We start from the raw sequence: 22,112 nt of genomic DNA, 5'->3' as shown, positions 1-22,112 counted from the left end.
TGTGTGTGATGTCCTTAGGTTAGTTAGGTTTAAGTAGTTCTAAGTTCTAGGGGACTTATGACCACAGCAGTTGAGTCCCATAGTGCTCAGAGCCATTTGAACCATTTGATCCGTTACGAATAGGAGGGTAGGACAAAGTGTGTTTTCTTGTGAACAGTTCAGTGGCAGGGTTTTTCTCATCAGAATCGGCAGCATACCAACACCGACATGCCGACGTCGCAAGCTGAAGCTGAACGTCAAGAGAGAGAAAGTATATGAGGATACTGAAAGGGTAATACTATACGTAAAGGGAGATGAAAATCTAACAGTCGTGGGGCCTGGAATGCAGTTGTAGGGAAAGTAGTATAAAAAAAAGTCTACTGGAGAAAATGGACTTGGCACTAGGAACGAGAGACGAGAAAGACTAATTGAGTTCTGTAATAAATTTCAGCTAGTACTCTGTTCGAGAGAAGGAGGTATACTTGGAAAAGGTCTGGTGATACGGGAAGATTTCAATAACATTACATCGTGGTCAGACAGAGATTCCAAAGTCAGATACTGGATTGTAAGGCGTAATCAGGACTCAGATCACAGTGTAATAGTGATGAAGAGTAGGCTGAAGTTTAAGAGGTAAGTCAGAATAATCAAGACGCAAATAAGTGGGATATGGAAGTACTAAGGGATGACGAGATAAGCTTAAAGGTCTCTAAGGCTACAGATTCAGCAACAAGGAATAGCTCAGTAGGCTGTACAATAGGGGAGGAATGGTCATCTTTGGAATGGGCAATCACAGAAGTTGGAAAGAAAAACATAGGTACAAAGAAGGTAACTGCGAAGAAGCAATGGGTAACGCAAGAAATACTTCGGTTGATCGATGAAAGAGGGAAGTACAAAGTGTTCAGGGAATTTCAGGAATATAGAAATAAAAGTCGCTAAGGAATGAAATAAATAGGAAGTGCAGGGATGCTAAGACGAAATGGTTGTATGAGAATGTGAAGAAATCGAAAAAGAAATGATTGTCGGAAGGACTGACTCGGCATGCAAAGAAATCAAAACAACCTCGAGTGAAATTAAAAGCAAGGGTGGTAACATTAAGAGTGCAATAGGAATTTCACTGTTAAATGCAAAGCAGAGGGCGGATAGCCGGAAAGACTACCTTGAAAGCATCTATGCGGCAGAGGACTTGACTGATATGATAGAAGAAGAAACAGGAGTCGATGTAGGAGAGATAGAGGATCCAGTATTAGAGTCAGAATTTAAGAGAATAAGGTAGAAGGGATAGATAATACCCTATCAGAATTTCTAAAATCATGGAGGAAGTGGCAACAAAACGAGTGTTCGTCTGGCGACATACCATCTGACTTCCAGAAAAAATATCACCCACGCAATTCCTAAGACGGCAAGAGCTAATAAGTGCGAAAATGATCGATAATCAGCTTAACAGCTCGTGCACCCAAGTTGCTGACAAGAATAATAAACGGAACAATGGAAAAGAAAATTGAGGATGTCTGAGATGACCATCAGTTTAGCTTTGGGAAAGGTAAAGGCACCAGAGACGCAATTCTGACGTTGAGGTTGATATTGGAAGCAAGACTAACGAAAAATCAAGACACGTTCATAGGATTTGTTTACCTGGAATAAGTGTTCGACAATGCAAAATGATGCGAGATGTTCGAAATTCTGAGTAAAATAGGGGTAAGCTATAGGGAGACAAGGGTAATATACAAAATGTATAAGAGCCAAAGGGAATAGTAAGAGTGAATGATCAAGAACGAAGTGCTCGGATTAAAAAGAATGTAAGACAGGGATGTACTCTTTCCCCCCTACTGTTCAATCTGTACATCGAAGAAGCAATCGTAGAAATAAAAGAACTGTTCCGGAGTGGAATTAAAATCCAAGTTGAAAGGATATCAGTGATACGAGTCGCCGATGACACTGCCATCCTGAGTGAAAGTGAAGAAGAATTACATGATCTGCCGAATGAAACAGCCTGTTGAGTACAGAATATGGATTGGGAGTGAACCGACGAAAGACGAAAGTAATGAGAAGTAGCAGAAATGAGAACAGCGAGAAACGTAGCATCAAGATTGATGGTCAATAAGTAGATGAAGTTAAGAAATTCTACTGTCTAGGCAGCAAAATAACCAATGACGGACGGAGCAAGGAAGACATCAAAAGCAGATTAGCACTGGCAAAAAAGGGCATTCCTGGACAAGAGAAGACTACTAGAATCAAACAAAGGCCTTAATTTGAGGAAGAAATTTCTTGGCATGTACTACGTTTGGAGCACAGCATTGTATGGTAGTGAAAAATGGACTGTGGGAAAATCGGAACACAACAGGATCGAAGCATTTGAGATGTGGTGCTACAGACGAATGTTGAAAATTAGTTGGACTGATAAGGTAAGGAATGAGGAGGTTCTGCGCAGAATCGGAGAGGAAAGGAATATGTGGGAAACGCTGACAAGGAGAAAGGACGGGATGACAGGACGCCTGTTAAGACATGGTAGCAGAGGTAACTGTAGAGGGCAAAAACTGTAGCGGATGACAAAGAGTGGAATACATCCAGCAAATAACTGAGGAAGTTAAAAAAAACACAAACTGGGAATAATCAAGGAACTATATCACTGTTAGTAAAACGTACATTATTCAACAGTTTTCAGAAGGGCTGTGTCAACATACCAAAGTCCAAGTCGTCTGTAATGTAACATCATTGTGTTCTACCAACTGTGACCTCTCTGACAGGAAATCACATATCCAGTCACATAAATGAGACGATATTCCATAAGTACTCAATTTCACTACGAGCTGCTTGTGTTGTACAGTGTCAAAAGCCTTCCGGAAATCCAGAAATACGCAATCGATCTGAAATCCCTTGTCAATAGCACTCAACACTTCATGTGAATAAAGAGCTAGTTGTGTTTCACAGGAACGATGTTTTCTAAACCCACGTTGACTGTGTGTCAATAGAAAAGTTTCCTTCGAGGTAATTCATAGTGTTTGAACACAATATATGTTGTAAAATCCTGCTGCATATCGACGTTATGATATGGGCCTGCAATTTAGTGGATTACTCCTACTACCTTTCTTGAATATTGGTGTAACCTGTCCCACTTTCCAGTCTTTGGGTACGGATCTCGTCGAGCGAACGGCTGTATATGATTGTCAAGTATGGAGCTAATGCATCAGCATACTCCGAAAGGAACCTAATTGGTATACAGTGTGGACTAGAAGACTTACTTTCATTAAGTGATTTAAGTTGCTTCACTACTCCGAGCATATTTACTTCTACGTTACTCATGTTGGCAGCTGTTCTCGTTTCCATTTCTGGAATATTTACTTCGTTTTCTTTTGTGAAGGCATTTCGGAATGCTGTGTTTAGTAACTCTGCTTTGGCAGCACTGTCTTCGGTAGTATCTCCATTGCTATCGTGCAGAGAAGGTATTGATCGTTTCTTGCCGCTATCATACTTCACATACGACCAGACTCTCTTTGGATTTTCTGCTAGGTTTCGTGATAAAGTTTCGTTGTGGAAACTGTTATAAGCATCTCGCATTGAAGTCCGCGCTAAATTTCGAGCTTCTGTAAAAGGTCGCCAAACTTGGGGATTCTGCGTGTGTTTAAATCTGGCATATTTGTTTCGTTGTTTCTGCAACAGTGTTCTAACCTGTTTAGCGCACCAAGGAGGATCAGCTCCGTCGCTTCTTAATTTATTTGGTGTAAATCTCTCAATTGCTGCCGATACTATTTCTTTGAATTCAAGGCACATCTGGTCTGCACTTATATTATTAATTTGGAAGGAATGGAGATTATCTCTCAGGAAGGCGTTAAATGAATTTTTATATGCTTTTTTGAATAGGTATATTTTTCGTTTATTTTTTAAGGATCGAGCTACTACTGTGCATTTAAATTTCATTTTAAATTATGTGTTCTATGCTCTTACTGCAAACACTAAACGATGAATGACATAAAACTCGCGGGCCAGTGAGTGAGTGGGTGGTGGCGCTTAGGCGTTGTACTCACTGCGGCGGGCAGGGCTGCTTGGTGTGGCAGCGGCGCGTCTGCGGGGGCGGCCGCTTCTCGGGGCAGCGCCTCTCGGGCACCACCTGCTGCGTCGCCTCCCGCACGCACTGCACCACCGCCGTCTGCACGCCTGAAACACCACACGTGCGGCGTGCACGCACTGACACAGGATGCGTCATACGTCGCTACATGGGGGCAAGGCGGAACAGTTCCGAACTATCCTTCGCTCCCGGTAGAACTGCCCAAGCTGCCTCTTTCCCCTTCCCTCTCCCCGCAAAACTACCTTTTTGTAATTTTTGTACACACATTCTACAACTTTTATGTAGGTTCAATGAATATAAAATAGAAGCACTAGTGAAAAATATATTACGTAAATGGACTGTATTGGAATAAAATATTGCACATAACAATTTAATTGTACAATTGAAGTAAATAAATAAAACTGCAACTTAAAAAAAGAACTGAAAGTAGGACAAAATATATAACTGTTTATGGAAGCCACTGTACAGTGGGTTTAATATGAAGTACATTAAAGAAAAACTTATTTGCTCCTCATAAATTATTAATTTCGCATAAATAACTAATTAGAAATAAAAAAGCTGTAATTAAGAGTTAAATGACTATCCCTTTCCATAAATTATGATTTATTGTAAATTTACTTTGTATTTATTTGCTTTGAGAGAAGTTACTTCGTTCACTATGTCACAGAAGTTAAGTTTGGCAGATGTGTCGTATTCTGTCGACAAGACAGCTAAATTAGACAGATTGCTTGCGCCAAAACTCAACCTTAAATAGTTTTTTTATCGTCTTCAGTTTCCTGCATCTCTGTTCACTATATGCAGCTGTTACTGCCATTTTAGTATCCTCAAAGCTATTTCGGTGTTTGGGTAAGTATTTGTTAACCAGTACTTTGGAATATCTTTAAAAAGTCCAAATGGGAGGCAGTGTGGAAGGTCTTCTTCAGATCTTTCATTTGGAACTTCAAATCAGCTGTTTCGCTAACTACCTCCGGATATCAATATTCCTGCTACACTGACGATCGGAAGAAGCTCCACTTTCTTCAAGATAAAATACAGAGCTTTCATTTAAGGTATTTCTTGGCAGGAAATTAATTTCAGATGGAATCGTGTACGCGTAAGTCACATATATTGCGCACATCTCCTCTCCCCTTTCTCTTTCCTTCTCCTCTTCCCCCCCTCTCTCTCCGTCTACTTTTCCCGCTCTCTTGGTCCATCTCCCCCCCCCCCAATCTCTGCCCATCTCCTCCTTTCCCCTCTTTCCTTTGATCTCTCCCCTCCCCCATCTCTGTCCTTCTCCTCATCTCTCTTCCCTCCGTCCATGTCCCCACAGTTTGTTACTGTCTCTGTCACCTCCTCCCCCTCACCCTCGTTTTCATCTTGCCACAGATATCCATGATTTTAATAATAACAATAAAATGTACTGTACAATTGCAACAAACAAGTTACAAGTTGTATGAACTTAAAAAACTGAAAATTAGACAAAATATATGTGGCACTGTTTGCGGAATAAATTGTTTTAATACAGTGACAATAAATTGTTTAACCACCATAAAATATATCAAATTTTTTATTTCAATAATAATATATTTTTTACTTTGGTTAACAGCATATTAGTTAATCATAACTTGCAAAAATCTGCAATTAATAGATTATACACTCCTGGAAATGGAAAAAAGAACACATTGACACCGGTGTGTCAGACCCACCATACTTGCTCCGGACACTGCGAGAGGGCTGTACAAGCAATGATCACACGCACGGCACAGCGGACACACCAGGAACCGCGGTGTTGGCCGTCGAATGGCGCTAGCTGCGCAGCATTTGTGCACCGCCGCCGTCAGTGTCAGCCAGTTTGCCGTGGCATACGGAGCTCCATCGCAGTCTTTAACACTGGTAGCATGCCGCGACAGCGTGGACGTGAACCGTATGTGCAGTTGACGGACTTTGAGCGAGGGCGTATAGTGGGCATGCGGGAGGCCGGGTGGACGTACCGCCGAATTGCTCAACACGTGGGGCGTGAGGTCTCCACAGTACATCGATGTTGTCGCCAGTGGTCGGCGGAAGGTGCACGTGCCCGTCGACCTGGGACCGGACCGCAGCGACGCACGGATGCACGCCAAGACCGTAGGATCCTACGCAGTGCCGTAGGGGACCGCACCGCCACTTCCCAGCAAATTAGGGACACTGTTGCTCCTGGGGTATCGGCGAGGACCATTCGCAACCGTCTCCAAGAAGCTGGGCTACGGTCCCGCACACCGTTAGGCCGTCTTCCGCTCACGCCCCAACATCGTGCAGCCCGCCTCCGGTGGTGACGCGACAGGCGTGAATGGAGGGACGAATGGAGACGTGTCGTCTTCAGCGATGAGAGTCGCTTCTGCCTTGGTGCCAATGATGGTCGTATGCGTGTTTGGCGCCGTGCAGGTGAGCGCCACAATCAGGACTGCATACGACCGAGGCACACAGGGCCAACACCCGGCATCATGGTGTGGGGAGCGATCTCCTACACTGGCCGTACACCACTGGTGATCGTCGAGGGGACACTGAATAGTGCACGGTACATCCAAACCGTCATCGAACCCATCGTTCTACCATTCCTAGACCGGCAAGGGAACTTGCTGTTCCAACAGGACAATGCACGTCCGCATGTATCCCGTGCCACCCAACGTGCTCTAGAAGGTGTAAGTCAACTACCCTGGCCAGCAAGATCTCCGGATCTGTCCCCCATTGAGCATGTTTGGGACTGGATGAAGCGTCGTCTCACGCGGTCTGCACGTCCAGCACGAATGCTGGCCCAACTGAGGCGCCAGGTGGAAATGGCATGGCAAGCCGTTCCACAGGACTACATCCAGCATCTCTACGATCGTCTCCATGGGAGAATAGCAGCCTGCATTGCTGCGAAAGGTGGATATACACTGTACTAGTGCCGACATTGTGCATGCTCTGTTGCCTGTGTCTATGTGCCTGTGGTTCTGTCAGTGTGATCATGTGATGTATCTGACCCCAGGAATGTGTCAATAAAGTTTCCCCTTCCTGGGACAATGAATTCACGGTGTTCTTATTTCAATTTCCAGGAGTGTATTAGTCCCTTTGAAAAGCATATGTCCGAAAATCTGACAAAAACTTGTGCCATGCATTTAATTTAAGAAATATAATAGCAACAGGCTCTCACTACTTTCATGACTCCATTATTTGCTAAATATAAAAGCGACGTGTACACGCACAATCACCAGTATTTCACTAAGCACTGCGACTGTGAACACTATTCAGCAAACTCAATAAAGGGATCGAACGAAATTTTATACTTTCAGAGAACTTTTCAGGTCTCGAACATGTTTGATGTGTATATGCAGACTGAAGCGATGAATAAATTTTGTACGACGGCCAGGATTCGAGCCCGGGTCTCCTGTCACTGTTCGAGGTTAGGGGTACACCAAGTGGGCTGAAGCACGAATGGAAATTTAGACAGAAGAGGGAGGCATGCTAGAGCAGTCTGTGCAGTTATACAAAACCATTGTGCCAGAGTAGCTTAACAGTTAATGCATCTGCCTAGCGAGCAGGGGACCCGGACTGCGATGCTGACCTTGGTACAAATTGTCATTCGTCGTTTCAGTCTGCATACATACATCAGCGAGAGGAGTTTTGCTTGTTTCCGCAGTTTCTGTCTACTTCCAAGAAGACAGCCTTTCGTTTTTTTTATGGGAGAAGGTCATGACCTCCCTCCTCTGGGATTGGCGTCTTTATGTGGGGATAATACAGAAATTCGCGGTACATAATTTAACTAAAAGCGAAACAAATGTGAATTTTGTCGATGGAGTAGACTGTGGATATCTAGGTTTTGTATTTTGGTGGTCTAGACTACTGCGGGCCTATTTCGGAATAGTACTGAAAGTGAAGACTGTATTCCTTCACAATCGAGGGTTATGAAGGGCTTCACAAATTAAGATGCAAAGCGTAAACCGTCTCTTGGGCTGCTCAGCATGCACTTTAGTCGTCACACTGGTAATCGGTAGTAGTAGGTGAACGCTAGCTTACCTCCACCACAGGTCTGCGAGCACTCGGAGAAGCCGGTGACGCGCCAGACGAACTTGCGGCGGCGGCCGCGGGGGCGCGCTGGCGGCGGCGCCGGCTGCGACTCGGTGGCTTGCACGCCCGTGCCGTACGGGAACGCAGGGCTGCAACAGCAGTCGCCGACTCAAAACACGGGCAGGCTCAAGTAGGTGGTGCTGCGAGTCTACTAATTATTATTAGAAGCTGACAGGTCCTTCCGGGATAAAATGACTTGCCCATTATAACCAAAGCGTGCAAAGCCCTTAGCATTAAGGGTCCTTTCTCCTCATTCACCCTATAATATAAGCGATTTTCACGATTTTTTTGGAAACATAACGAAGCAATTAACGTAAATATTGATTCTTGGATAACGTTTTCCGATTGTTTAAACAAATTCAGTCTTCATTAAGTCCCCCATTCGAGGAGTTAAAGATCCTCTGTCCAAAATGAGATGTGTCTAAGAGTCCTGCAGTCTGCAAATCTTATCAGAAAACAAAAAACAAATAGGTTTCTTAATCTGTAGGTTATTGTGCATGGGGTAATAGCAAAGTTTTTTGTAATTCGACAAAATAATATAATAATGCACGTTTGAAACAAAGATGTAATTTTGTCGTATGTTTTTGGTCACGTTTTTTGCAGTAATTATGAATAAATTAAAATAGAAAAAAATAGCCTGCTACTACTTGCGGACATTCTCGGTGAGAAACTCACCCCAATTTCAGGAATATATCTTTGTTAGAGTGCCCGTAATCCATTCCTTCAGCTGGAAACACAATGTGTGTCCGCAAGGACTAACAGGCTACTTTTTATTTTATTTATTCATTAGTTACTGCAAAAAATATGATCAAAACACACGCCGGCCGGAGTGGCCGAGCGGTTCTAGGCGCTACAGTCTGGAACCGCGCGACCGCTACGGTCGCAGGTTCGAATCCTGCCTCGGGCATGGAAGTGTGTGACGTCCGTAGGTTAGTTAGGTTTAAGTAGTTCTAAGTTCTATGGGACTGATGACCTCAGAAGTTAAGTACCATAATGCTCAGAGCCATCTGAACCATTCTTTTGAACCAAAACACACGACAAAACTAAGTCTTTGTTTCAGAAGTCCGCAATTCTATTATTTTGTCATGTTTCAAAAAACCTTGCCATTAGTTCATCCACAATATCCTACAGATTAAAAAAAACATTTTTTTTAAATTTCAGATAAGATTGCAGACTGCAGAACTCAAAGACACAACTTATTTTGGACAGAGAAGCTTTAACTACTCTGATGGGGGCTTAATGCTGACTGAATTTGTTTAAAAAATCAGAAAATGTTGTCCAAGAATTAATAAATAATGTGCAAAAAGAATTACATTCATTAATTTATTACTTTTACAAAACAGAAATAATAAAAGTCGCTAATTTTGTAGGTTGACGCAGGAGACTTGACCCTTAAGGAACTGTGGAGCCCATTTTCACATTTATGAAACACATTATTGCACTTACGTATAATATGTGAAGGTAATATTTAGTGTAATTTTATTGCATTAACTTAAGCACTAACAAATGGTTCAAATGGCTCTGAGCACTATGCGACTTAGCTGCTGAGGTCATCAGTCCCCAAGAACTTAGAACTACTTAAACCTAACTAACCTAAGGACATCACACACATCCATGCCCAAGGCAGGATTCGAGCCTGCGACTGTAGCGGTCGCGCGGTTCCAGACTGCAGCGCCTAGAACCGCTCGGCCACTTCGGCCGGCTAAGCACTAACAAATCGTATACTCTTTGAGTTTTGCACCATTTCTGACCAACATAGCAAACATACAAGGTTATTCATAATTACCTTCGGGATTTCAAAATATGACTGCGCGTAAATAACAAGGCATACAGAAAAATGACACATATCAGTGCATACAGCATCTCCAAGTTTCGGATCGTAACAGGTGCCGTGGCGTCTTTGTTTTGTTTTAGGGCGCTTAAACTATTAAGGTCATACGCGCACTGTCAGAACCTTATAACACTAAGACGAAAAAGGAGTTAAAAGCGTGATGGGAAGCCCAATCGACGGAAGGAAAGGCCGCTAAAACAAGGACTTCCCCTTGGAGAAAAGTCCACAAAATACGCCGTAGAGACAACGCAGGTTCTGAACTAAAAGTTAGATGTCCTTCGCCATATTGCCACGACGGATAAAAAGTAAAACGCTGTCAACAATCCGCGCTTCGTTCGCTAAAACAACCGATAACTCAGACGGTAAACGTACAGCAGAACGTAAGTGGTTAAAAAAGGGCAATCGCTCAGTTAACGGCAAACCGTCAAAGGTTGATGACAGTGAGCACAAAGTGGTGGGGGATCACCACTTGACGAATGGCGATGGCTAAGACGACAGTGCCCAATACGCAGCCTAGGTAAATGATCTCCTCGCCGCGACAGCGCCGAGAGGAGGTCGGCCAAGCTGCTGGGAGAGAAATATTTCCCGCAATCTTGTTCCCATGAAGGGAAGACCAGCGGCGATGCCAGTGTGACATCACCTGCTGACAGGTGGTAGCAAAGAGATCACCGGAGTGAATGGAAGAGCTAGCGGGCCGAGGTTAGAGGACTGCAGCATTGGCAGCGGCGTCAGCGGCCTCGTTTCCCGTCAGACCAACGTGACTTGAGTCCCTTATAAACATCGCACTGGCTCCCTAAAGAGTGAGCAAGTGGAAGCTTTCTTGGACCCGTCGCACTAATGGATGGACTTTGTACAGGACAGAGAGGCTCTGAAGGTCGTTGAGAGAATCAGGGCAGATGACACAATTGTAGGGATGTACTGCATGGCCTGATTCAGGGCGAACTACTCTGCTGTAAATACTGAACAGAATATCGGAAGCCGATACCGAAAACGACCGGTGCCAAAGACGAAGGTCCACCCGACACCACTTTCTGTCCGAGAGCCAACAGTGTACACAAACGTACTACCGCTGAGTCGCCCGTTTTCCTGGTTAAAGGTGTCCGACAAAGCAGAATCTACACATATTTTGAAAACTCTGTCTTCTAAAAATTCCTGAAGGAAACGGGGCAGGCAGCGTCGGAGGCCCCACGTGTAAAGACTACAGAGGACATCAGTCACCCAGCAGGTGTAGGCTATCTCCAAAACAAAAAACACGGCCACAGTCTGGTATTTCCGCAGAAAACCGTTCATGACATGGGTTGACAGAGTGACGAGATGGTCAAAATCCGAAATCCACATAGTGCAATGACTAGTAAATTGCGAGACTCGAGCCACACACCAGACAGGCTTGAATCATACATTCCATGACCTTGCAAAAACAGCTGGTGAGAGAAATTGGGCGGTAGCTAGAAGGAAGGTGTTGGTCGTTATCTGGAGTAGATGTGGGTACGACAGTGGCTTCACGCCAGCGCATGGGAAACTTATCTGCCCAGATGCGATTGTATGAATGACGGAGAAATTGCTTTCCCAGAATAGAAAGGTGCTGCAACATCTGACTGTGAACATCGTCCTGCTATGAGGTAGAAGACTGGGATGAAGTGAGAGCATGATCTAGCTCCCACATAGTAAAAGTGGTATTGTAGCATTCAGATTTTGACAGGAGAAGGATATCAAATGAACCTCCTCCACTTGTTTCCGATGGAGGAAGGTAGGGTGATAGTTGGTGGAGCTCGAAATTCCGTAAAATAGCAGCCCAAGGTGTTGGAGATAACAGTGGGATCCACACTGACATCATCTGCTATGGTCAGGCCGGAAATTGGGGGAATGGATCTTGGTCCCAGAGAGTCGTTGGAGGTTGGCCCACACGACTGAAGAGGGAGTGGAACTGTTAAAAGAATTAGAAATCCAGCTAGCTGTTTTGCCATCCCGAAGAATGCTACGATACTGCGCACGCAACTGCTTATAAGGAATGCATTTATCCATCGTAGGATTACGGTGAGAAACGTGGAGAGCACGTCTTCGTGCGCGAATTGTGTGGCGGCATGCCTCTGTCTCCCAAGGGACCGGAACACGGCGCGGTAAAGGTGAAGTGTGAGGAATGGAAAGTTCTGCGGCGGTAACCATAACGTTTGTAAAATATTCTACTGGGTCATCGCAACTGGGGAAATGTTGTTCATCAAAGGTCGCCAGGGAGGAGTAAAGCCTTCAGTCGGCCTTTGAAATCTGCCAATTTGGTTTACATGTAGGTGGGGTAGGCGTCAGCGAACACATAGTACACGGGAAATGGTCACACGAGTATGTGTCAGAGAGAAGGGACCACTCGAGATGACAGGCAAGCTGGGCAGTGCAGAATGAGAGGTCCAAATGGGAATAGGTGCATGTGGAGTCTGAAGAGAACGTGGGCGCTCCAGTGTTAAGGCAGATAAGGTTGAGTTGATTGAGAAAATCAACCTAGACGGCATCTCTTGGACAGGTTCACAAAGAGCCCCAAAGGGAATGGTGCACATTGAAACCACCAACCAGCAAAAAGAGGTGAGGGAGTTGCCCAATAAGCTGCAGGAAATCCACCCTGGTGACACCAAATGACAGAGGAATGTAGATGATACGAAGAGAAAAGGTGAAGTGAGGAAGGAAAAAGCGGATTGCAAGAGACTGTAGCTGGGTTATCAGTGAGACGGTTTGACTGCGAACATCATCCCAGATGAGTAGCATGACCTCTCCATGAGATGGAATACCATCCTCAGGGGAAAAGGTCAAAGCAGACTGGAAAGAAATGTGGGACGTCAAAGTGGTCTTGAGGACGCGATTTTGTTTCCTGGAGGAAGGAAACAAGTGGACTCTGTGATTCCAAGAGCAGCTGTGATTCCTCCTTGTTGGAGCTAACGCTGAAAAAGTTCCATTGGAGAAGAGTCATGATGGGGAAAGAGGAGGAGGGAAAAAATTAGGAGTTGTCACCTCAGTTGCTGCTGAGTGCCAGCCTTCGAATACTCACTGCTAAAGGGCGCAGAGGCCGGAGGATCCTGCTTGATGAGATCTACAGAGGTGTCAGCATTCCCATTGGGTTACCCAATGGATTCTTCTGCTTCTGCTTCTGCTTCTGCTTCTGTAAGCAGTTGGTGGTGAGCACTGGCGAAACGGAGGTCAGCCAGGTGAGGGTATCACGTGGCGACACCATGGATGAGGATCTCCGAGTCAGAGAAGGAGAAGACCATTTGTCTTTGTATGTTTTCTTGGAGCTTTTGCAGTTGGCATATGAAGACTCAGGTGTTTTTTTGGCTGAAGGGACGTAAAAAGTATTTGCGGGAATATTTCATCTGTTCTTTCCGGCCTGCCGGTTTTGTAGCAAGTGATTTCGCAGCCGGAGGCGAAAATTTGGTGGCTTGCTGCAGAACTGGAGGAGAAGTATACGGGGATGCTACCGTGACAGTGGGAAATTTTACAAATGCGGTGCTGAATTTGAGGTCGCAAGTCCGTGTGGCCATGTCCTTCATGGGACGAGGTGTAGTGAGAATGGTACTGTAACTTCCAGATGGTAAAATACAGGGCTCTCAGCCAGCCAACAATTTGCGAGTGACGGGGTAAGGCACTTTTTCCTTCACGCAGATCTCCTGGACGGCCCACTCATCAGCAGCATGCGACATTCTCGGGATGAGGCTGCATGGTCACCATTGCAGTTAATACAGCGGACAGGGGGTGGACAATCGCCCTTGTGAGCATCCCTGCCAAAGTAACACGTTTTGGCTGGATTTCAGCAGGACATTCGATTGTGGTTGTAATGTTGACACTGGTAGCAGGACATTGGGTTTGGAAAGTACAGTCAGACCATGATAACTTCAGAGCCAGCTTTGATCTTTGACGGAAGCACCATATAAAACGTGAAAAAAGCGTTTGTGTAGGCACAAAGGATGAATGAAACTTTTTCATCACCAAATGGACTGCAGTGGTGCCCTGATCAATGAGGTAAATTTAAATTTCTCCCTCAGTCAGACTGTTAAGCAGCCTCTTGTAAGTACCACCACATGAAGAATTCAGTTTTCGATGGGCCTCGACACGAATAGGATGGCTATGGAGGAGCGAAGCTGCAGGCAGTTGTTGTGCCCGAGAATCACAATTAGTCTCCAAAAGCAATGTGCCATTGCGTAAACGAGAGCAGGATTTCACGGGGCTGGCAATTGCATCGACATATTTCTGAATAATAAATGGATTAACCACACCAAAGAACTGACCTTCTTTGGTACATGAAACCATGAGGAACTGAGGTGCAGGTGGGAGAGTCTTCTTGGAATCTTTAGCTTCATTCCATTTGCGTTTAGTAGACGTAGACTGAGTTGGTGACTGGCTCATTGCGAGAAAATCCCCCTTGATTGCCAGCGTCTCTGAAGGCACTCTCCTTCCATCTGAGGGCCTTAGGCGATTGTTCATACCTCAGGTCACACCTGACAAACTCCTGCAGAGGTACCAGTTGGCAATGGGAAGGTAACAGCCCAGGCAGTCACCCCTCCCTGGGCCTGGCCTGTACCAGGGGCTGGTGCGAACCCTACCTGTCGACCCAAGGCTTGGTATTACGCGTTACTCAGTCATCTCTTAGGCGTTAGACGCATGGGCTGGCCTTTAGGAGCGCACAGGGAGGAAGAAGAAACAAAGAGGAACATCAAACGAAGAAAGAAAGAAAGAAAGAAATACAGTGAAGGGACAGTTGTGACGTTAGGCTACTGAAAATTTGGAACACATTCCCAAAAATATCCCAGACGTGTTCCCCAAGGGAGGGGAAAAAGAATAGTAGGTGGTGGTGGGTAGTGTTTAACGTCCCGTCGACAACGAGGTCATTAGAGACGGAGCGCAAGCTCGGGGTAGGGAAGGATTGGGAAGGAAATCGGCCGTGCCCTGTCAAAGGATCCATCCCAGCATTTGCCTGAAACGATTTAGGGAAATCACGGAAAACCTAAATCAGGATGGCCGGAGACGGGATTGAACCGTCGTCCTCCCGAATGCGAGTCCAGTGTGCTAACCACTGCGCCACCTCGCTCGGTAAGAATAGTAGGAGGATAGACATGCAGCACGGAAGGGAAAAGGTGCTGCAAAGGCAGCGGCCCCGTGATAGCCAAGCACGAACTCACCAAAGAGTGGTGAGCCCCCTTGGGGGGCTGAGGCGCAGTGGCTAGAGGGATGTGTTTCAGAACAAACAAATCATCCGTACTGTTCCATCGAATTATTTCGCGACTGCACATAGGGAACCCATTGACAAGGTATCCAAAGCAGGCTGCCGTCTTGCCTTTCCAGGCGATTCGTATCAGAGACTTTAATGGCTGAACGCATGTGCTGACATTTACGGCATCACAGACGGTGGCCACTATGCACCAATAATGCGAGTTAAAAATTTGGAGAGATGCTCTATCCGCTGATATGCGTCAATGGTCTGTATGTGTTAAATTTTCGTTCAGTCGTTTTCTGAAACCCCAGAGGTACTTATGATGTGTAAAATCTGCGAGACTACCATACCACCAGACTTTCCGAAGAATATCATCCACACAATCCTAAAATTGAGAAGAGCAGATACGTGCGAGAAGTATCATACAATCAACTAAACAAGTCATGCATCCAAGTTGCTAACAGAAATAATAAACACAAAAATAAAAAAGAAAATTGAGGGTTTGTTAGGTAACAATCAGTTTGGATTTCGGGAAGGTTACACTTGATAATGAAAGGAAGACCTAAGAAATACCTAGAGACGTTCATAAGTTCTGTCGACGTAAAGAAAGCGTTACACAAACTAAAATAGCGCAAGATGTTCGAAATTCTGCCACAAATTGGAGTAAGCTGTAGGAAAAGACGAGTAGTGTTTGTCCAAGAACCAAGGGCGAACAATGAGATTGGAAGATAAAGAAGGAAAGCTCAGATTAAAAAGGGTAAGATGGTCTTTCACCTCTACTGTTCAATCTAACCGTCGAAAAAGAACTGACGGTAATTAAAGAAGAGATCAAGAGTGGACTTACAAATCGGGGTGAAAGGATATATTGATCAGATTCTCTAATTGCAATGCTATTCTCAATGAAAGCGAGAAAGAATTACAGGGTCTGATGAATGGAATGAATAATCTAGTGAGAAAAGAGTGTGAAGAGAGAGTAAATCGAAGAAAAACGACAGTAACGAGGAATTATAGAAATAAGATTAACGAAAAACTTATGATCAAAGTTGGTGATCACAAAGTGGATGAATTTAAGAAATTATGCTACCTTGTAAGCAAAATAATACATTACAGACGAAGCAAAGAGACATAAAAAGCAAGTTAGCACAGGAAAATGGAGATTCCTGGCCAAAAGAAGTCTACTAGTATCAAACATAGACTACACTCTGAGGAAGAAATTTCTGGGAATGTACTTTGGAGCACAGCGTTGTACGCTCGATAGTCATGGACTATGGGAAAACCGGAACAGAAAAGAATTATGCATTTGAGGCGTGGTGCTGCAGAAGGATGTTGAAAATTAGGTGGTTACGTTCGGTTTATTTACGTAAATACAGTGGAAGTTCGCAGAAATTTCCCGTTCTTCGCTTTAAGAAAGCATCTTAACATGCTAGTGTTTGGTATCGGTTGCGAGACATGTTCCACTCATTAGTCGGGACCTGCGTGTTTAACCACAGTTTCGGGCAAGACTCATATGTTCGTATAACAAGATTTGGAGCGGAAGGCAACGAAAGCAGTGCTGCTGCGACCCATTCTTAGATCTGTGTACAGGGAGGTGGAACTGTCACGCACAATTATACCTCAGGGACTTGCAGCTGTCTTCAAAGCAGAAAAGCACATCTGCATCCAAAATGTGGAGTAAGGGTTTACTGCGACTACTTCCGCGAATTGCAGTGCCCTGAGTACCCACTTGCCTTCTCTAGACCCTCTGTGACTGAACTACTGTGGTCAAGCCAGATCACGAGACAGACACCTGAGCCCACTCGTTTTTAACAACATAATTTGAAGCCTTCTACCTAAATTAGTAAGCCTTGTACTTTTCTTAAAAATAACCAAGAAATGAGCAAAAAAAAAAAAAAAATCAAACATCATTCAGTGACATATGAGTTTCGTGTCACAGTACGTAAGACACCTCTTTCGAAGGTCTGTAATCCCATTGCTGTTATATGTCTTAAATCATTGTTCAGTTTTATTTTAATGTGTATTTCTATAGATGCACTAAGGAGCCGGAATTCACATTAAACTGTTGGTCCCTTGTGGTCATTAGCTGGATAAATCAAAGGTTACAGGAAGGCAAAGGAATACCTTCTCCTACACTCCAAGTTTAGTAAAATACCGATTTGTTCAAACTAATCTTATAGTTAAGGACAGCTTTAGATCTTTAGGTAGCTTTAAAATCTAATGATACAGGTATAGCTTCTGTTAATCATATATTCTTATACGATTTTAAGGAACTTCGTTTTTCAAATGGTTCAAATGGCTCTGAGCACTTTGGGACTTAGCTTCTGAGGTCATCAGTCCCCTAGAACCTAGAACTACTTAAACCTAACTGACCTAAGGATATCACACACATCTATGCCCGAGGCAGGATTCGAACCTGCGATAATACATCCTGGAATGTCGTAAATCATCGTGTGAGACCTAGTCAAAACATTTCGATTAGGTGTTAAGACTACCAAGCGCGATTCCAGTAACCGTTGTCTGTGTGGTGACGGGATTTCGAAGAGCGTTCACCCAGAATGCGAGTCCAGAGTTTCAACCAATGCGACACCTCGTTCCCTGGTCTCTGAGAACGCATTCGCCCTCGTAGCGGACGGATTTTCCCAGAATACTCCGAGGTAGACTGAGGAATGACCGGCAGAGCGCGTGACAGAGGTTGCAGCGGCGAACCACCTGAGCGTTTTAAACAACGGGCAGTGTGTTGGGGGCCACGTTTATGCTGACTGTAGAACACGCCGAAACTGTTTGTAGCGAAATGGGCCGTAAACGCCTCCGGGCTGAAGAATGTGACGCTTTGACGACTTTGTTTTGGCGGCGCATTCCCGTTTCCGTATGGAGCGTCGCGGGCGCCTGTTTCATCACTCGCCTTTCCTCCCACACGGCCCACAGTCCGTCTCGGAAACAACAGCGCGCTCCTGTCCCAGCACCTCGCAGAATAGAACACACACACGATGGACGGCGTTTTCTATAGCGTTGTAAGGTGGTTATGATTTCGAACTTTACAAGCACTCATCCACGTACTTTGCCGTGAACTACAACCAGAATTAGGTATCATTTGATAGGTTGTACATCGTATATATGAATATTTAAACGAGACTGATATTGTCACGAACGCCTTGTAGCCGGCCGGTGTGGCCGAGCGGTTCTAGGCGCTTCAGTCTGGAACCGCGCGACCGCTACGGTCGCAGGTTCGAATCCTACCTCGGGCATGGATGTGTGTGATGTCCTTAGGTCAGTTAGGTTTAAGTAGTTCTAAATTCTAGGGGACTGATGACCTCAGATGTTAAGTCCCATAGTGTTCAGAGCCATTTGAACCATTTGAACGCCTTGTAAATAATTGTTAACGCTTATTGCATGAAAGTTGACGGAGTGTCTTTATTAACAGAAACGGCGTAACGAATGATTGCCTATACTAGTAGAAGTTGGAACGCCAGTGGAGATGAAACGACAGGCAGAACTCAAGCTCTGGGTAGAAGGCCCGCACAGGTGTTGGTCCTGCTTAAACACAGAAAATATCTAGACGGACGTCGTGGCACCTGAGCTCTGGAGCACAATAGGGTGACGGCCGGCCGCCATTGTAGCAGGACCGGAAGGATAACCGGGAACTCTGCAAAACTTGGACGCAGGTGAGAGGAACGAAGAAGCAGCACCTCGGAAACCACGCAGGCTGGGTTATTTCCAAAGATTTTTACTCAGAAACGTAGTATTGTACCAGTATAGGTTTTTCCTCGCAAACTTTCCGCATTGGACGACAAAAGACTAAAATATCGTTGGTCGGCGTTCGGAAGAATCTGTCGAGAGGGAGAATATTCCGTAGTTTCGGGAATATGGTTCGTTTTCGGAATTACGAGGGTGGGGAGCTGAGCCTTGCTGGGAAGCCAGCAATGGAGAGATGTGATCTTCCGTTGTGAGCGCCCGTGTGTGACGGTCGCTCGGTATCAGCTTTGTTGGTACAGACGGACTTGCTGTCTTTGCTCTCAGGAGAGTTTATAGTTAGAACAGTTAGGCAGTGTACTGTTGCGAACCTATACGATTCTGGACTTCACCTCTGGATTGGAAGTCGCCGTTGAGTATGAAGCGTTCAGTGATTGAGAGCACTTCTTCTGCCTATACTTACGTTGAGACGTTATCTGAACTCCATCCTTGTGGTTGGGAGTTCGCATTTCTCGTCTGCAGAACAGAGAGAGGAGAAGACAGTATTAGAGTATATAAGTCAGAGGACCGCCTTTTGCCGTCCTAGTGTTTGAAAGAGTTTATTTGTGGCTGGAGTTCTTCCATCGTCGCAGAACAGTACGAGAACCATCACTTCGACGCACCAGACGCAGTACATACGGTGATATCGCAAATTACTTAGGCTTACTAGGGCTATAAAGCTAAACAGCTGTGATCACGTTAGTTTACTTCCACTGAGGTTCCACACTACCATAGATCATCTTTGAAAGTAGTGTCTTCTAGTGTTTGGTACATAGATGATGTCAGTCATTTCGCATTAGTGATATTAGACCTCGCGGTCATAATAAGGGGCAGAGTGTGGCAATTGATTAATAATTTTTGGTTAGGAAATATAGACAATTTTACTTAAAGGGTTGATTTTAATCTATAATAAATATATATTGAACAACAACGTTTATCATTTAGTAGAATTAGTTGCGTTCATCATTCATTTATGTTTTGATTGTAATTTATACGTAAAAAAGAGCATTATGAGATCCTAAGATCTGCTTCAGGGGGTAGTCAGACAGGGCCAAATCATCATTTTAGCGTTTATTATTTTCCGTTGCGCACATTCATTTTTACACCCGCCTGGAGTAGTATCTTGGAACGGTTACAGCGCTACTTACCTCTTGTCCAGTCCGTTCAGAGGTGAACCGTCCTTCAGGTGTTTGTCGTTTGGTCGGGGGTTGATACCTGTGAACAAGAAAGGCGAATTCTTTAGTCAGAGCCGTCTCAAAGTCAATTTGGGTGGAGTTTTTTTGAAGCAGTTAGAATTCAACGAAAGTCTTGACTGCTTCATATGTGTTCATCCGCACAAAAACACATTCGTCTGATCACTATGTTTACCGCATGATGTGTTTTTCTGAACGAGCGTTACGAAGTGGCAGTTACGACCTGGAGAGTGAAAAGGGACAATTATGGAAAAAGAAATACGAACTAGAATTATAATACCAATTTTGAGTAAGTAAAAAGTGGTTACATTGAGTCAATTTTATCCATAATATTTCCTGTTGAACTTCGTGACTGTACCCTTATAAGGTAATGTTTTAGAAAATCCGCTACCAACTGCAGACGACTTATTTAAAACACTACCGGTTTCGGACGTAGGCCAATCATCAAGTGATTAAATTCAGCTTCAGTTATATAATGATCACTACCGAGACGTAAGTGAAAGTCTTGGAAGGTGGCAAAGTGACAAGAGTTAATATACTAATTTACACACATATACAGCGTGTTTCACAATCCGTATTACAGGCCTCTAGAGGCTGTGGAGGGGACTTTGTAGATAAAATCTTGATAAGGAGCCGATATCCGGAAGTTGCTTCGATGTCTTCCTTTAACCCGACCTGGTGCTGATCCCAGATACTCGAGCAGTACTCAAGAACAGGTCGAACCATCGTCCTACACGCAGTCTCCTTTACAGATGAGCCAAACTTTCTCAAAATTCTCCTAATAAACCGGAGTCGACCAATCGCCTTCCCTGCCACAGTCCTCACATGCTCGTTCCTTTTAATATCACTGTGCAACGTTACGCCCTGATATCTAAACGACATGGCGGTGTCAAGCAGCGTACTGCAGTGCTGTATTCGAACATTACAGATTTGTTTTTCATTTTCATCTGCATTATCTTACATTTTACGACACTTAGAGCCAGCTAATAGCCATCACACCAACTAGAAATTTTATCTACGTCGTTTTGCATTCTCCGACAGTCACTCATTTTCGACACCTTCCCATACACCGCAGCATCAGCATATACCGCCGATTGCTGGCCACCCTGCTCGCAAGATCATTTACGTATACGGAAAATAATACCCGCCCTATCACATTTCCCTGGGGCACTCCTGACGATACCCTTGTGTCTTATGAACAAGGACAACGTGCTGGGTTCTATTACTTAAGACTTTGTTAACAGTCTGCAGTGAGGTACCGTGTCAGGCGCTTTTCGGAAATCTAAAAATAGTCAGACGAAAATAGTATTTTACTTAAAGGGATCCGGCATACGTTCTCGATGGATGTTTTCTTCGCGTCTACCACTGCGTACCGTAATGTAAAGTGAGAGGCTCGAAAACGTCTTCAAACTGATTTTATATCCCAACAGTGCGTTTCTGGACCTGCGTTATCATTTAAATTTGTCTACAACGACTAGATACCTGTAATAGAAATTGTAAAACGCCCCGTAGATCGAATGTCCAAATTTCACCCCAAGTATACATTTGAAGCACCATATTCGTATTTGCGTACACTAATCATATCTGAAATGTTATGGTTAGGGTCGCGTCAGATGAACCATGTGGTGAGCTGTAGAGTTGGTAACGGAAACATTCATTATACTTATACGTACTGCGAAAGACATTCAGTTTATCTCTTATTTAATAGGAGTGAGAGAATGCTGAATTTTTTTTAACAATACGAGCTTAGTATCGCTGTAGGCTTGTTGTAAACGGCTTTAAAGTGAGCACGTGGGGCTATGTTGCGGAACTGTAACAACCAACTGCTAATCCGACGCATGTACGGGCCACATGAATGTTCTTACTTCCCACTCTCTTTCTTTATAGCCTCTTGTACACTCCCGTGAAGTGTTTTCTCAGTGCCTTTTGTGATAATAATTAATGTATGAGTTTGTGAGGTTTGTTCTGTCTGTAACACATGGTCACGCATTGTGTGCCTTCTATATTTGGCCACGTGCATGTGAACAAAAATGGTTCAAATGGCTCTGAGCACCATGGGACTTAACAGCT

General features: G+C 44.5%; 1 protein-coding gene across 1 annotated transcript in view; it reads right to left on the bottom strand.

Moving 5' to 3' along the window:
* The window catches only part of LOC126190931 (ADAMTS-like protein 4), a 732,673-nt gene that overhangs the window by 88,914 nt on the left and 621,647 nt on the right, over positions 1–22,112 (bottom strand). The window contains exons 5-7 of the mRNA XM_049931570.1: positions 19,998–20,064; positions 8,054–8,193; positions 4,002–4,131 (exon numbers count right to left, since the gene is read on the bottom strand). Of these exons, the coding sequence (XP_049787527.1) occupies positions 4,002–4,131; positions 8,054–8,193; positions 19,998–20,064 (337 nt within the window). The remainder of the gene's footprint in view (positions 1–4,001; positions 4,132–8,053; positions 8,194–19,997; positions 20,065–22,112) is intronic.

Source organism: Schistocerca cancellata, chromosome 6, assembly GCF_023864275.1.
Source record: "Schistocerca cancellata isolate TAMUIC-IGC-003103 chromosome 6, iqSchCanc2.1, whole genome shotgun sequence".
Taxonomy (NCBI): Eukaryota; Metazoa; Arthropoda; class Insecta; order Orthoptera; family Acrididae; genus Schistocerca; species Schistocerca cancellata.
This window is presented reverse-complemented; position numbering and strand designations above follow the sequence as displayed.